Here is an 18,147-nt window from a genome sequence, read left to right as displayed (position 1 = left end):
TTCAAATATTTTTGAGTAATTCTCATTAACACTCATATTCTCATGATCTCTTTTCAGTGGATGGTTTGGGACGCTCTTTTGAGATGAGTTATAGAAGTAACTATCTCGATTATTTTCAAAACCATGGCCGCGTCCACGACCACGACCCAACCATGACCTCGATTTCGTCCTCGACCAAAATCTTGTCTATAACTTTGATTTTGGTTTCCAGTTTTAAATTCATTTTTGCTTACGACATTTACTTCAGGAAATGTCGTTGAACCAGTGGGTCGTGCCTGATGATTTCACATTAACAGCTCGTTATTCTTTTCCGCCAGAAGGAGACATGCGATAAGTTCAGAATATCTCAAAAATCCACGCACTCTATATTGTTGTTGTAGAGTTATATTCGATGTGTGAAAAGTGGAAAATATTTTTTCAAGAATTTTCAATTCAGTAATCTCGTGCCCACAAAATTTCAATTATGAGATTATTCGATACATCGCCGAGTTGTTGTTTTATGACCAGTTTTAAATTCATTTTTTCTTAAGACATTTACTTCAGAAAATTCCATTGAACCAGTGGGTCGTGCCTGATGATTTCTCATTAACAGCTCGTTATTCTTTTCCACCACAAGGAGACAGGCGATAAGTTCAGAATATCTCAAAAATCCATGAACTCTATATTGTTGTTGTAGAGTTATATTCGATGCGTGAAAAATGGAAAATGTTTTTTCAAGCATTTCCAATTCAGTAATCTCGTACCCAAAAAATTTCAATTGTGTTATTCGATACATCGTCGAGTTGTAATCACTGACTTTCTTAAAATCTTGGAATCTCAACGTATTCCATTCATCCCGGGCGGTCGAAAATATAACTTTCCTTATATGTTCGAATCTTTCTTTTAATCTCTTCCACAAACCATGTGATATTTTTCAATTAGATATTCACATTTTAATCCCTCGTCGAGATGTCGACGCAAAAATATCATGGCTTTTGCCTTTCTTGTGATGTGAATATGCCAATTTCTTTTATGGTCTCATTTAGACCCAATGACTCAAGATGCATTTCTACATCGAGAATCTATGGCATATAATTTTTTCCCGTAATATCAAGAGCAATGAATTCGATCTTTGCCAAGTTTGACATGGTGGTACTAAAAAAATTATGATGCGTTTTATTAGTTAATGAATATTGCAATACAAAGTAATGTGTTGGGGATCGAGAAGGAGTTTAGAGGGGGGGGTGAATAAACTCTTTCCTTTACTGATAGTTTTTGCAAAGGGTGCTAGAATCCTGTTAGAGATTGTAGCTAGTCTTGTTCGAATGTAAGTCCAGCAGATCACAATAATGGGCCCAAGCTTCCCAAAACCCCATTATAAACTCACGCCTCTCACCCCTAAGCAATAAGGACTCTTCCTCCATCAGCCAACATCCACACCACACGTAAATTGTAGAGGAAGGTTACGTATTTCTTGAAGAAAATCTGCAAGGGCCTCCTCTCCGCCATCGTTCCTCGCATCGCCAAATTGTTTTCGAGCATAATATACGCAAAGACACGCTTTAATTCTCTTTTTCTCATCTATCAAGCCATATTATATTTTTTATGTATGTTTGCATAAAAAAATAAGTTGACTTGCATTTATTTCCGTTTTATTTGCATGTCATGCCAAGAACTCTAGTTTTTATGGTTTAAAACTCTTGCTAGTGATGCATGAAAGGGCTGCCTTGATAGGGACACCAAAAGGGATAAAATTTTAGAGGGTTTAATGGCCTAGACAAGGTTGCACAAGGGCTGGACATGGAAGGTATTTAGGTTTCACGAAAATTAGAATCCTTGGAGGCAAGAACTCTTAGACTAGTAGTCTTCGAGGGTCACGGGTAATAGCTGAAGTTAGGGTGTCCAGTAGACTTAAGAGGGATGTTTGGCTCGAAGGGAATGGAGGATCGCACGAGTTGAGGGAGCTGCGCGCATGCTTAGTTGACGGGTTGAGGGGCTGAGACTCCTAGGTATTCTAGGCTCGGTCCAGTAGGGTCCTTAAGGTTTGATCAGGGTCCTAGGAGGGTCAGCTAGGGTCTAGTTGGGTTGGTCAAAGGCTAGGGCCGAAGGGTGCAAGCTTAGTCAAGCTAGGTTTTTGGAATAAAAGTGCAAAAAAATTCAGTAGCTTCCTAGGCTTGTTCAAGGGACTTGGTTGGCTTGGTTTGGGTCGAATATGATTTATTTAGGTGTGATTAAGCTTTGGTTCAAATTTGGTAAAGTTTGGTTAAGTTACGAGTCAATACAAGTCAAAATCGGGATGTACGTCTAAGTTTAGAAACGAGTCGATGAATCTATCGAAAAGCTAAGTTCTAACCTAAGGAATATTTATGGGAATGTTTTATGGTTATATGTTAAGTTTGGAATTATTTGGGACGTCGTTTTGAGGTCTAAGAATAAATACGAAAAATTATGCTTCTAGGGGTAAAACGATCATTTTACACCTGAAAATGTTAGGCATCATGGCAGTGCCTTGAATGCTGTAAATAATTATATTATGTTTATTTTTAATGTTTATGGGATTTTACGAAAAAACGATAATGCCAAAAGATATGTTGCATGCTTGGTTTAAATGAAAAATGATTTATGCATGGTTAATTTTTATAAAGTGATGAAAATGTAAATTATTGAAGGAAGTGAAGTAATTGTGACTAACACGATGATACGATGATTATGATGATATGATGATATGTAAGGCCAAGGCTCAGTTGACGGGTGAGAGTGTCGCTAATATCCCCGCCGCAAGTACTGTGGTTACACGCAGATGGAACCATCGACCTTCAGCTGATACGAAAGTCACAATTAACAATCTGAATTCAATAAAAGAGAAACATATATATATATATATATATATATATATATATATATATATATGATGAAAAGGAAAATGTATATGATAAAAGGAAAATTTTTAAGATATGCATGTTCATGAAAAGCTATTTTAATTAAAAGTATTTTCACTGTTGCATGTGGATGTATATGTATTACTTGTTATCATGGTTAAGGTTTGCTGAGTTAATAGAATCACTAGGTGTGATCGATGCAGATGAGCACGATGTTGATGTTAATGAGGTATTTGATGGTTGATCTTACTGGACTGAAGGTGAACACAACTCGAGGACCAACACTAGTTTTCCGCAATTTATTTAAAGTTTATGATTTAAGTTTACGTTAAATATTTTATGACTTTTATATTGCTTTTAAGATGTTTTTGAGAGGATGTTAGAGTTAGTTTGTTTTGAAATTTTGCTAAGTTTGGGTTTGGTAAACGAATTGTGATTTGATGTTTTGAATTACTTTCTTTTGTATTTTCAAATAATAGTTGGTTGATTTATTTTAAAATTATGTCAAAATATTTTTTATATATATGTATAGGTATCGGCCGAGAATTAGTATAAGAGGAAAAAAAACTCTAGTAATTTTTAAGAAAAATGAGTAGTGGACGTTTCGCAAAATATTTCTTTTAAGTACGTTTTTGAAAAAATTGCTCGAACCCTCAAAAAATCTTCTGTTTTGCTAAAAATTGCATACAGTTTAAAATATGACTCGATGAGTAAAAATATCCTACAAAACTCCATTTTCGAAAATCTCACATATATTAATCATCTATTAAATAATTAAAATTAATTATTTAGTAAAAACATTTCTATTCCTCGTTCGAGCGTAAAATACTGCTAAAAGACCTAATAAATGAAATCTTAATGAACTATGAAATAAATCACATATTCATTTCATGATCATGCATTTAATACATTAAAAATTATTAAACACATATTTTAGCAAATTGCATGCAGTCAAGTTACGTCGTTTGAATTTCTAAAACCTTACAAGTTTGTTAACAAGGAAACTTAAACAATATGAAAAGTAAGAGTTTTATTAGAAATAAACTTTTTTAAACAAAGATATCATATCACAAAAATTTTAGTATAATTATCACATTATTTATCACATTATTTAGAAAGAAAAAACCATAATTAAATATTCAAGATCATCTTAACAAAGAAAAATTAATCTTGAGAAATAAATTTAATACGAAAATTATATTTCCCTTCAAATAAAATTTGAAAATTATATAACTATATACATATATTCAAAATAGTTACATGTGTTTTTAAAACAAAAACATATGATTAAATAAAGTCTAATATTGAAGCTCAAATTCCACATAATAATAATTTATATATAACCAAATATTAAATTTAAGATTTTAAAAAAAATTATATTAATTTTTCTTAAAAAAATCGAAACCGGTGTTCAAGTTCAACACCAATCTGAATGATTCTTGACCGTTTTTTACCGATTATACCAATCAAATTGTTCTTAGTCGATATCAGTATCGAAGTCACGATCGATTCTCAATCAAACAGATAAGTCCGATCTGATTTTGAAAAAAATGGATGTGCACCATCATAAAGCAAAAGAAACTACCTTCGAACGCGTAGAATTTCAAAGGCCATCGTGGAAATGACAGGATTGAGAGACGATAGACAAGTGATTGGACCCGATGCAAATTATTTTAATAACTAATTATGCAAGAGTTAGCGTCACTCTTAACTAAAGGCAAACCATATCCTAGAGACAAGCGAACTTGTCCATACATTTTAAGAAAATAATAAAGTATATCCACTTTTTTTTAAAAAAAAAAAAGTTTTTACCTTTTAAACTAAAGGTGAAGAATAATTCGCGTGCCTAATTGTTTACTTGTAGCACTAAGACACCAATATCAATTTATTAAACTATACTTGCCAAAAAGATATAAACGAACCAAATCGTTATCGAAGCAGCATAATCGAGTCTCTATTGCTACGTAACAATAAAGCAGGATATCATTAACAAGCTCGACTCGATGAAAAGCTCGTTTGAATTCGTTAGTTAATCATATCAAGCCAAGCTCGAACTTGACAATTTAATCAAACTAACTAAGGATATTCGGCTTGTGAGCTCACAAAATGTTCGTTAATAAGCTCGTGAGCCCAAGCTGGCTTGTTTAGGTGGTTCGTAAGCTCGAGCTCGGCTCGTTTATATATTTTTAGTTGTTATGTTTGTTGTTTTGATTATTTATGAATGCATTTAAACTTTTATGGCAAATTTAAAATTAGTTTATAGATATATTTAATTTTTAACAAACTCAAACTTGAGCTCAATAATATGCTTTACAAGCTCGAAAACTAGCCGAGCTCAAGATTTCAAGCTCAAGTCAGGCTTGTTAAACAGATAAACGAGATATTAATGAACCAAGCTCGAAGTCGGCTTGATTAACATGATAAATGAGTTTTTAACGAGCCGAGCTCGAGCTTTTTGCGAGATTAGTAATTTCAAGACAAATCGAGCTCGAACCTGATGATAAAAGCTTGAATCGAACTCGAGCATCTATCAATTTTAAACGAGTCAAGCTCAAGCATGATATTATTTTGCTTGCTTTGGATCGTTTCTATCCTTATTTGTCAAGGAGCTGAGGTCAAATGATGGATTTTATTACATAAATTTTAATCATTTTTATCAAAATTTAATAAATCTTTAAATCAATAGAAATAATAAAATGAACTCGTGATATTCTGTGGGCGATTGTGGCATTACAAAAATTGTGTCCATTTTTTCTTAAAAAATAAATTTATAGCGTTTATCTAGTTAATTGAGGCTGGAGAGGACCACATTCCACTCCAATTAGTTCCATTGCAATGCCGTTTTCTCGACGTAGGTAATAATTCCCATCTACTTTACTTAATTCACCTTGTCTTTTTAATAATGCTATCATCGTTATCCATTTACACAAAAGTTATATCAGACAATCTTAAGGGTCGATTTTGTGAAATATATATTTTATTTGAGTCGTATATTAAAATATTATTTTTTATGGCAAAAATATTACATTTTGTTATAAATATGGATATGGTTGATCCGTCTCACGAATAAAGATCCGTGAGATCATCAGTATATATAAGTCTAGAACAAAGGGTTTAACTTGTTTATCAGAAGTCATTAAACATTGGAAAAGGCAAAGAAGGCAAAGGAAGTGTTATTATGATGAAACAACTTAAGTAATGTATGATGTTATGCAATGATTCTGTCTAAATGCAAAGCATATTACACTTCAAGTTATCATCTATCTAATCTAACTACCTAAAAATATGTATATCAAGACTACAACAACCAAAGGAAAGATAGGATGGGTATGACACACCTCTTTATACAGGTGAGTTTATGTTGCACTGAGAGTTCTAATTTCGATGCATTTTATATAAGATGATCGATCGATCATCTTATTGTAAAATAAAAAAATATTGATGAAATCCATAATTTTTGTTTTCAAGTCATGAAATGATCGACCAATCATCTTTGTACGAAGAAACAAAAATAGAGAGATCTATCTTCCTTTAATCCTAGTAGTTAGAGTTTGTAATCTTAGCCGGATCTGACCCCAAAAATACTCGTAAAAAATGATTTTCCCCATATTATTCCATTGACAAAATGCAAGAAATAGAACCTCCACTTTCCAGCATAAAAGAGAAATAAATCACATGCCAACCCTTTAAATTAATAGTGCTGCTCTATGCTCTACCATCACTATTGTTTTTATGCTTTTCTTTACTTCTTTTATCCCCAAGGTTAGTTTGGGCCCCGCCAGCTTCCTCCTTTCGTAAGTTGAACTCACTAAGACAGTGTTTGTTTGCAAGTAATTTTGTAAACGAAAAATTCATAATCATTTTTTTAAATATTTGCAGACACTACTAAACATCCTACTTTCTCTCTACTTCTGAACCAAATTTCGCCCCTCAGATGTATTAAATTCTGAATCATTTATATGGATCATACAGCTACGGTACATCCAATTAAGTCACACTCACTAATTCGTGGTTGGTTTTTGAAAGTTGGATAAATTTTTGGGATAATAGTCAAAAGAGTCGTCTAAGTTTGCAACTTATATTTTGGTCCTATAAGTTAGATTATGTTTTGGTTCTCGATTCTTTTTATGTCAAAGTGAATACATGACTCCAGAAATTAATTCGACGTGACATCGAAAAATACGGACGTGTTTGACACCATTTCAGTACTTTATGAAATAAAGGACCAAATGCCAAATCATAAAATGAGACCAATACCCAAAATTTGACAACAACAAATCTCACGATTAAAAAAACTTGAATGTAGAGTGTATTTCTCATCATGAAACATCAACGCCGACGTATCACCAAACCAGTAGTACTTGCCTGATATATAGCTAACGATTCTTTTACTTAAATATGGGGCATTAGCGTACATATTAGTTATTACTCCATAATTTCTTATGGTTAGCAAAAGTTTATTGTCGAAGTGGAAGAGGCCCATTACTTCAACTACAGAGAAAAAGGTAAAAAGTAGCTGCAAGACACTAATAGCAATTGATAGCAAAGAGTCATTCAGTTTCGAGCACAGTGCCCACTTTCCCACGATCAAAAGTAAAATAGAGGCCAGGTTATGGAAATTTAAGTTGGAACATTGGTCCCCTACTTCCTTCGATTTCTTCCCGATTATGGTTCTGTATATGTTCCAGCGGTCGGCACATGCCTTGCGTATGTGCGAATGAGATGCAACTGCATTTGAGATAAAATGCTGGTCGGAAGTTGAAAGTTCGAAGAAAGCATAGGAAAGATAAGATGATAGTTATTTATCCGATGTGAAGTTGAATTTTTTTTAAGTGAGTTCGTGAACTTAAATGAAACTAATATATATAAAGGGAAAAAAGATTTAATTGTAAATTTGCTAATGTTTCGCCAAATTAATTAAAGAAACACGTTTATTATAAGCTCTTTAATAAAAAAGTGCATATAATATTATTTGATATACAAAAATATATGTAGCTAATACGCATAATTTTTTTATAAGATTCAATATGAATGTTACCGTGGACTCGTATGTCCACAACCAAGAAAAGAGTACAAGTAATACGCCTCAAAAAAATTACCAATCCAAAACTTTTTCTATAGTTGCAGAAAGATCTTCGTTAGCAATCTGTTAATATATATGTTTGCACAATATTTTAAGTTGCGGACGTGTCAGGTGCAAAGATGCATCAATTTGTGTAAAAACTGATGAAAATCAAACTTTTAGGAACGCGACGACTGTAGATACTAAATTTGACTATCCGTTATGATCTCATAAACAAATATGACCCCATAAACAAAGAAAACTAAAGAAAAACTATTGAAAATTGACGGATAAACTCCTAACATGATTTATATTTTTAATACATTATATGAATTTACAAAATATTAACATATACCAAAAGAACGTTGCTGAAATATTAAAGAAAATGACTCAAACTATTGGAATTTGGAATGAAAAATATAAAAACACTTAAACTAATGCTATGAGATTCTGCGGGGAGTTTGCTTAAATTGTGCGAGAGAATGTGTGTGCTTCCTGTTTTGACCGATGCACTCATTTTCTTGTCTGTACTACACAGTTTTTTTCACTATCTCCATAACTCACGGTCTATTCATGTTTCTTTCACACAATCTCCTCTTATTTGCACGTCATTTGAACTATTTGAACCAATTTTGAATTAATATACTTTCTTATCTAATCAGTTTCTTCTATTTTTCTTCTTGGGCTTGATTAAGTTTTAGGACTGTCCAATTTTGGGCCTAATTAAAATATAACCCAACAATATATAATAATAAATTCTTCATTTATATATATTTATATTCAATGCTTAATAACTAAACCGTAAAATCATTAAATGCATGTTCAAATGTTTTGAATTATTCAAGTGGGATTAGCCACATGAAACCTAACCCAAATGAAATGTATCGTGTTTGGACAAAGCCCAAACCTGATTTATAACGTGATAAATAATTAGGCAAAAATTTGTGTAAGACAATCTCACGAGTCATATCTGTGAGACAGATATCTTATTTAGATCATTCATGAAAAAGTATTATTTTTTATGCTAAGAGTATTACTTTATATTATGGATATCGGTTGAGTTGACCCGTCTCACATATTAAGATCCATGAGACGGTCTCACATGAGACACAATCCGACCGGGTCGACCCGCAACCAAAACACTGGACCCGAATGTCCACTCCAACTGAATATTTTTTCTATCATCATCATATTTCAAAAGCATGAGCAAGTTCGATCCATGATAATATTGTAAGCATTACAATAGTTACACATATAAAACGTATAATAACTAATTCATCATAATTTATCTTAATCAAGTTTCCAAGAAACCGCGATACGATATAATTTAATCTCAATCGGTCGGAGGAGGAGGCGGAATAGATCTCGGGATATATGGCATCAAAGGCGTGCCGTGCTGTATCGGTCCCGGCCTTATGGAGGCTATTGAACTCGGAACGGGATCAATAAGTCCATAGTCATTCAAGTTAACTCGCCCAGTTGATGGAGCCATTTCTTCCTGTAATGAAATATTTTATTTAACAGCTCATTTTAAATAAAATCCACAAGGAAGATAATTTGAAATCTGAAGCAATCGTAGAAAATTATCTGCCAAATAATCAATTTTATATATCTGTCAAGTAAAAGAGAATGACAAATAGCCACAAGTTCCCTTATTTTCCTATAACACCTTTTCGATCGAACCTTCTACACTTATATCAATATTTTTTCGATCGAACCTATCACAGAAGAAGTGACTAGTGTTTTGCTATTTGGTGACTTGATTTTTTGGAGGAATATTTAAGGTTAATTTGGATATGTCCCAAATAAAAATTTTCGTCCTCTCATTTTTTCCTTTTGAATATTAATTCCTCCTCTCGTAGTAATAATTAATACTAAATAAGTACGAGTAATTATACCTTAAGTTTTCTGCTTTTTATAGTCGAGGCCATCGCATGCTTCACTACGAGATTTTTGGTTATGGAGGTCGGACCTGCATTAATTAATCACAATTAATAAATAGGTAAAAATTTAATTGCAATAACATGTGCTCCAAATGTAATTATTTGTAGCTAAAAATATGGGTTTTGATAATAAATTTTAAATATATAATTTCATAAAAAAATAACTATTATATAAATATCATTGAATTTTTAAAATTTTGTACGGGACAACCCCTCTTCTGAAGGTTTTTTTAGAGTATAGCGGCTCCTTTTTCTCCTATACATACGTAATAAAAATGTAATAAAAATAAAATTATATTCTTAATATTCGTTTATATTTACCATAAATTTAAAATATTTTTACAAAAGATCGCATGCAAAATGAAGAATAAAATAAAACATTACTCTTCTCTAATTACAAAATAATTTCGACTCAACTATCAATGTAGAATCAAATGGGAGTTCGGTCAAATATTTTGCCGTAAAATTGAATATTATTGATAATGAAGATTTACGTTTACCATGAGTACTAGTAGTTGAGGAGGTGCTTCCAAATCCAAGATAAACGCAAGAAGCGGCTGCCACAATCACCATCAAGAACCAAAACAAGATTCCAAATCCCTTCATTGTTTTGACCCACAGATATTGTATGTATTACGATCCAAGAAACTGCAGAAATTTCCAAGAAAAACCGATGTATATATAAAGAGATCGAAGAACACAACAGACGAACTAATTAAGTCTTGTTCGAACAGAACAGCTAGCCTTTAATTCGTCATCTTGCTTAAGAATCTTGACCCCATAAAATCCGCAGTGGCAAGAAGGAAAAATGGCCGAATGCCCATTCCCAGTTATATATTTTTTTATTGATTGATGAAGTATAATAGCAGGAACTGAAAAGATAGAAAAGGGTTTTCATCATGACATTCAAGTTTTTGTGTAGTTGCTCAGAGGAATGAATGCTGTGCTGCAGAGGCGGTGGAATTCGAGCCCCTTTGCAGGATTCAAATTTATGAGCCTGAAACACTTTCCATTTTGCTATTTGTATTTGTTCGTTTTATATCTGAAAATTTGTGTTTATCGCGTGTCTTTTTTCATCATCTTATATATTATAAGCATTGATCTCATCCAGTAACACACACACATACATATATATGTTAAGAAAATATGTATGAGTGTGACAGTAGTCCCGAAAAGTTCTCACCTGTCAATTTGCCGTTGATTTAGTTGGTTACGTGAGCCGTAAAAAAATGACGTTAAATCGAAATATGTATCCACGAGAATAAGACCCCGCACACACCATGCTTAAATAATTTCCAAAATATTTATTCAAGAAGCATTAAATTTTAATACTTATTTTAAAGTTAGGCGGTGAATATACCAAATTTTGTAATGATGAGCCAGCACCAGTGCACCACAATATTATTATAAAATTAAATAGGGGAGGCCCCGTATGCAATCAAATTCCAAAGACCAAAGAATTTATTTTATGTTAAAAATTTATTTGAGACGATTTTACGAGTCATATTTTATGAGACATATATTTTATTTGGGTCATCCATAAAAAAATATTACTTTTTATTGTGAATATCAGTAGGATTGATCCGTCTCACAGATAAAGATTCGTGAGACCGTCTCACGTAATAATGTAGCAGCTCTGATTTCGAAATTGTGCATTGCATTGAATTCCATCATATATGTCCAAAACAGTTTTTTCTTAATTAATAATAATAAAATAAGAGTAGGTCTTGTGAAAGGATCTAACGAATCTTTATCTGTGAGACGGGTCAACCTATCGATATTTACAATAAAAAATAATATTATTGTCATCAAAAGTAATACTTTTTCATGGATGACCCAAATAAGATATCTGTATCACAAATTATGATCCATGAGATCGTCTCACAAAATTTTTTGTCTTATTTCAAAGTGATAACCGTATTGGGATTTTTTTCAAAAAAAAAAAGAATCTGTTATTTTAATTTGAGTTATCTGATTTACAAATTTTGTTATAAAATGAATGGCAAGTAATTATTCGACCTGATTTTTTTTAAATAATAATAATAATAATAGTCTTTGCCTGAATTACTTCTACATGATAAAGCAAAGAAATACTTATGTACAATAAACTATACGGGCAATGTTATCTATTTAAGACCATATTTTTTTTTATATCATAAAGTATTGAGTACTTTATTATAAAGTTGCTTTAAAAGATGGAAAAATACGTAAAATTAGCTTATAAAAACTATAACTCTATAATTGACATCTTATATTAAACCTTAAATAAGTTTTAAAAAAAAGTAAGATTTTATATTAAACCAGTATAGAAATATACATGCCAAATCAAGATGGACTTCCGAAGCTTTTATAGAAAGGAAACATACGGTCCTATGATGGCATATCCTTGTACATTTTATATGTTTTTATCGGCAACTTATCGAGTAATCAGGACGAGAATCCCGAAGATTCAGAAGAATACTACTATAACGTAAATTCAAAATTATCTAGATATATATAAAACTCAAGGATCCATGTATACTTAGACTATTATACAATGGGAATTTCTTAGATTAACTACTTCTGTCAACTTAGTGTTATATTTTTCAAGTATCAAAGTATCTTTATCAGATTACAAAACATAAAAACTCTTATGAAATAGTTTTACGAGTCAATTTTGGGAGATATACTGTCGACTTAACTTTACTCATGAAAAAATATTATTTTTATATCAAAAGTATTATTTTCATTGCAAATATGTTTGGGTCGACCGGTATTATAAATATAGATCTGTGAGATCATCTTACAAGAGACCTACTTAATACAAACATACTCGATTTTTATTTAATAAAAGATACCATAAAACATAAGTTAATGAAAGTATTTATTTGTCTTTACCTTGCATGTAACGACTGATATGAATCTGACTGGACATTACGAGATAACTATTGTAAAGAATTTCAAAAAAGCTCCTCAAGGGTTCATGACAGACTATCAAAGCATTACAATCAAGTTTAGGGTCATTATAATATCATTCTAGTGTTGAAGGACCAAGGAAAGAGCCTCCAGGCCGAAGCTGGCGCGCCTCAGCGGTCAGAAACAGTCGGCCCAGGCGTGCCCCAGCATGGAAAAGGAGCTGCCCATGCGTGCTCCCTACGCACCTTGGCCCCTAGCAGTCATTTCAGTGCTCCCCAGCACGTCTTGCACGCCCTAGCAGGGATTCTGCGCGCCCAGCGCGTTCCCCTCGGTAAGAACTTCAGAAAGTCGAGATTTTGATGCAAGAAACAACATTGTCCATGTTTTCAATTAATATACATTATAAATTGGATTTTTGACCATAATTGAAGTTTTTTTTTTTTAAATCAAACTTTGTGAGTTTTCTCTTTTATTTCAAAAGCTTTTGCATTGTTCATCAAAATCAAACCTATCAAATATTCAATCTTTGTGGCGTTTGTTGGTTATTTTTGACGCAAATTGTCAAATGCGAGTTCTTTGAAGGTTCATTTGAATTTTGATTATTTTATATCTCGATTATTTGTTACTAAGCTTTTCATAGTTTATGGGTGAATATCACAACTATTTACTGTTGGGAATAATGCCCTAAAAGCATTGTAATTAGACTATGTTTTTATATTAATAATAAGTGACATTTATTATTGAACATATTTACATGAGATTTATTGTCTTAAATATCATAGAAAAATCTCTAGTTTATTGGATGTAACCATGATTTTAGTATATATAAAAGTTATATATACAAGAGGATTAAAATTATGGATAATAAACTTAAATTAAGTCCGTGATGAAATTAATTAAATTATGGGATCTTTAATTAAAGCATCACCAATGCGGCCCATGAACATTAACAATGTGACCGTCTTATCCGGACTGTCGATGTAGAGATATCTAGATTGGAGCATTTATATATAATGAGATTATGTAGGACTTGGACCGATTTAATTAGACATTTCATAATAAATTCCGTTGTTACTCTGAAATTTAAATTAAATCATAAAGATGATCGTATATGAATAAATCTGAATCCTGATGTGATCATAGACTCCTGTTCATTTCAATGTGATTCTTGATTTGCTTGTTTAAAGTTTGCAATTATGCATTCTCAATACTTGCATTTTAGATTTACATTTGAAATTAATGGCTGGGAATACGAATTCACAGACATGGAATCCATTCCTTCTTGCAAGAAGCAGAAGAATAGTTCTCTCATTTGTTAATTCTAGAACTGAGTGTGGGCCCAATTAATTTATAATTGAATTATAAATTAAACCACTCACTAGTGAATTAATGGTAAATGAGGATAAGAAGTAATTGAAGAGGTAAACGGAAAATTCCTAGCTTCAATTATGAATTGTCTATGGAGGATTAATTCATATGTAATGATTATATCAATGGACTACTCGTTTTGTAGAGTAAATAATTCATAATAAAGAAGAGTGTAATTTCATATTTTTAGTGGAGTAAGTATCGAATTAATAAGTTGGGTAAATTATTTAAAGAGATTAATTATTTATCTAATTTATTTGAGCTTCTAATTATGAGTCCATGGTCCCCAGTACGCTTTTCAAATTAATGACGGATAAGAAATGCAATTTAGAAATCACACGAGATAATGAAAATTTGTTTCCATATCATCAAAGGCTTAGATATAAATATAATTAAATATGAGTTATTAATTATATTTAAATTATAATTATGTGATAATTATAAATTTAGTTATCGTGATAATATCTTAAATGGACATACACGTTTTTCAAATACGAGAGGCAATTGATTTTTTTTAAAAAAAACAAAAGTAATCAAAATTGATCAAATTGTATTTTATTATTATATTAAAAAATTGAATTTAACGTGGGAAAATTGTTTTCATTGTTTTAAAAATCAAGGCAATCAATTGGACTTATAAATGATTGAAACTTACGTAGAAAATGGTTTTCTATAACAATCAATTTGCTACAGTTGAATCTCAATTATTTATATAGAATAATACATGCAATTCAAGGGATAAGAAAAATTGAAGAAAAGCCATCTTGAGAAAATATTTTCATTTGATGAAAATATATTCGAGTATAATATGTTCTCTAAGAGAATAAAAAATTTGATTTCTAAGTTTGTATATTTCTGAGTGCCCACACACTACCGTATCGACAGAAATGATTGTACTGGAAGACTGTGGTTTCTACAGATCTCGGATTCAAAAAAAAAAAGAAAACTACAAGAGGTTAGTTTTTCGAGAAAATAATTTTATTTAAATTCATCATTAATTTATATTCATATGTTCGATTATAATTTACGAAATTATGTAATCGCTTCCGCTGTGTTTCGATTTGATCAAAAAATAATTTTTATAGTTGGAATCGTTCCGAATACTCTATAAATTTTCAACAAATGGTATCAGAGCCATTGTTTTCATATGAATATAAATAACGAGAATTTAAATTTATGATGATGGGTTATTGTTGAAGCTTATAAATTTAGTTGTTAAAATTTTGATTGCCGAGGATATTTGATTATCTTAATTATGAGAACAAATCAAATAAGATTATTTTACATATAAAATATGAATTTATTCTATCGTGTCCTACATAAGCTAGAAGAAGAATTCTTATTTTGTGCACAGAAGAAAGAATAGTTATTCTTTGTAAAAAGCTTGACTTGTTCGAACCATAAAATTCGGTTTTCATCGGGAACGGTTTCCGATCGATGTCAGTATTGGAGAACTGGAACTATGCAGCAGCGCAATGGATGGTTCGTCCAACCATGACTCCTGTGCGTTGGATTCAATACATATGCTCGCTGGGTCGAGTATTAGTATTCGCTGGTTCAAGCGATTCTACTCGCTGGATCGAAACATCGGTTCGCGCACGAGTTGTGCAGGCACTAAAACGACGGTACGAGCAATGGATGGTTGGACCGCCATGGCTCGTGTCTATTGTCTCGAGGAATTTCTCGCATACGGTACTTCGTGTAAATTTGCTTATGCGAGAAAAGTGGCTCGTCGGATGAGTTATAGTACAGAAAATTCGATGGAGTTCTTGAGGAAGATGGAACCTATGTTCCATATTGCAAGATGAGTTGCTGCAATTTTTTTAATGGCAGCATAGCTGCTTGAGGAAGAAGAAAAAGGTTGATGCAACGTTTTTAATTAAAAAAAACAATAAGATTGTAATTTTTATAATTAAATCTTTATATGATTTAATTAATTAAATATTTAAAAGTTTGAAAAACTTTAATTATTATAATGAGTGGGAGAAGAATATATGACAATAAATTTTACGGCCTCCACTATTAACAAAAGCAACGTGAGATTTAAATGGCGCCTAGTGACGCATATGACGTCCTCCCTAAGGAATGTTTTCATTTAAATCAAAATTCAAGGCTTAGTTTCCGAAAGGATAAGATTTTTAATTAAATTCATATTTTATCTACCCTAAGGTGGCAATTATGGATTGAGTTTTAAAATCTGAAATTGTGGGTTACATTCATAAAGATGCAATTAAATTGTTTAAATGCATCTAGGCTAAATTAAATGGTAATTAATAAATAAAAGTGGAGATATGAGATATCTTAATGTTTATTTATTAATAGAGATAGTCTCAATTTAATCGTCATTTAATTCGTTCGACCCTAAGGCTACTTGTTAAATGCGAGATTAAATTTTCTTGGAACTAGTGAAATAAATATATTGTATCGTACATCATATTTATTATTCCTAAATTTATTCATCTATGATATTTGTTCAATTGATTAAATGTCACTTTCATATTTCAGCAATAATGACTTCCGGTCCCGTTCTTGCTTTACTTAATGAAAAGTTGACTGGCGAAAATTTTTTAAAATGGAAGAGTAACATTAACATTGCCCTCATCTGTGAGAACCTCAAGTTTGTCTTAACGAAGGAATGTTCTCCTGAGCCCTTTTTGAATGCTTCTCATAGTGTACGAGAAATTTATGATCGATGGATCGCGGCAAACAACAAAGCAAAAGGCTACATGTTAGCTGGAATGAATGACGTGCTTAGGTTAAAGCACGAGCATGTAGAGAATGCTTATCAGATAATGGATTCTCTACAAGCAATATTTGGCCAGCGATCTAGTCAATCTAAGCATGAGGCCATTAAGAATGCTATGAATGCTAAAATGAAAAAAGGGCAATCAGTTGGTGCGCATGTTTTGAACATGATTAATTACTTCACTGAAGCTGAAACTCATGGTGCGACCATAGATGATGGTACACAAGTAAGTATGATTTTAGAATAATTGCCTCCTACTTTCCTGCAATTCAAGAGCAACTATGTCATGAACAAGCTCAATTATAACCTGACACAATTGCTCAACGAGTTGTTAACCTTTGAGGCTATTTCCATTGGAAAAGTTCAAGAAGATGAGACAAATGTTGTCAAGAATAAGCCATCTTCCTCCAAATCTAGTTTGAAAAGGAAGAATAAATGGAAAGAAAAGGGAATTCGGAAAAAAGAAAAAGAATTGGAAAAGTTCCAATGACATAAAGAAATGCAACACTGCAAAGCCCAAAGAAAAATGTTTTCACTGTGGGATTGATGGTCACTAGAAGAGAAACTGTACCAAGTATCTCACTGACCTAAAAGAGAAGAAGAAAGGTAAATATGATTTACTTGTTCTAGAATCTTGTTTAGTAACAATTGATTTTTCTATATGGATAGTTGATTTGGGTGCTATTAATCATGTTTGTTCTTCTTTGCAGATACTTAGTTCTTATGAAGAGCTTGTCGATGGGTCATTCACGATGAGAGTAGGCAATGGTGCACTGGTTTCGGGAAGAGCAGTGTGAGTTGTTAAACTCATATTTAATAATAAATATTTGGTTTTGAACAATGTTTATTTTATACCTAGTTTTCGGAGAAATTTGATTTCTATATCAAAATTGCATGAACAAATTTATTCGCTTTTTTTAATAATAATGAGATTGTTATTTTAAGATATGGACGTATGATTTGTACTGCATTAATGGAAAATGAGTTATATATTCTAATATCAAATGAACAAACACTGCTTAATGTCGAAATATTTAAAATAGAACATCCTAAAACTAAAAAGCAAAAGGTTTCTCATGAAGATAAAACATATTTATGGCACCTAAGGTTAGGGCATGCTTCCTTAGAAAGATTAAACAGACTTGTAAAGGATGGTCCTTTAAAAGAGTTAAATGTTGACACTCTTACTGTTTGTGAATCTTGTCTAGAAGAAAAAATGACTAAGAGACCTTTCTCTGCAAAGGACAATAGGGCCAAAGAACCACTAGAGCTTAT

The 18,147-nt window shown here is 31.9% G+C and overlaps 2 protein-coding genes across 2 annotated transcripts; one reads left to right on the top strand and one right to left on the bottom strand.

Moving 5' to 3' along the window:
- Nucleotides 1–9,106: 9,106 nt before the first annotated feature.
- LOC142544970 (uncharacterized) lies at nt 9,107–10,894 on the bottom strand. Its single transcript, XM_075651965.1, has 3 exons — nt 10,364–10,894; nt 9,819–9,892; nt 9,107–9,418 (listed from the first exon to the last, which is right to left on the bottom strand). Exons 1-3 carry the CDS (start codon nt 10,467–10,469, stop codon nt 9,254–9,256), a joined length of 345 nt encoding a protein of 114 aa, XP_075508080.1. The 5' UTR covers nt 10,470–10,894; the 3' UTR covers nt 9,107–9,253.
- A 5,742-nt stretch (nt 10,895–16,636) lies between these two features.
- On the top strand, nt 16,637–17,119 carry LOC142544340 (uncharacterized). Its single transcript, XM_075651398.1, has one exon. It carries the CDS (start codon nt 16,637–16,639, stop codon nt 17,117–17,119), a length of 483 nt encoding a protein of 160 aa, XP_075507513.1.
- Nucleotides 17,120–18,147: the final 1,028 nt, after the last annotated feature.

The sequence above is a fragment of the Primulina tabacum genome, chromosome 5 (assembly GCF_025594145.1).
Source record: "Primulina tabacum isolate GXHZ01 chromosome 5, ASM2559414v2, whole genome shotgun sequence".
In the NCBI taxonomy this organism is placed as follows: Eukaryota; Viridiplantae; Streptophyta; class Magnoliopsida; order Lamiales; family Gesneriaceae; genus Primulina; species Primulina tabacum.
This window is presented reverse-complemented; position numbering and strand designations above follow the sequence as displayed.

Coding starts and splice junctions, on each gene's coding strand:
- LOC142544970 (XM_075651965.1), bottom strand. CDS start 10,469: ATGAAGGGATTTGGAATCTTGTTTTGGTTCTTGATGGTGATTGTGGCA. Junction 9,893..10,363: donor CTCAACTACTAGTACTCATG/GTAAACGTAAAT, acceptor TAATTAATGCAG/GTCCGACCTCCATAACCAAA. Junction 9,419..9,818: donor TAAAAAGCAGAAAACTTAAG/GTATAATTACTC, acceptor ATTTCATTACAG/GAAGAAATGGCTCCATCAAC.
- LOC142544340 (XM_075651398.1), top strand. CDS start 16,637: ATGACTTCCGGTCCCGTTCTTGCTTTACTTAATGAAAAGTTGACTGGC.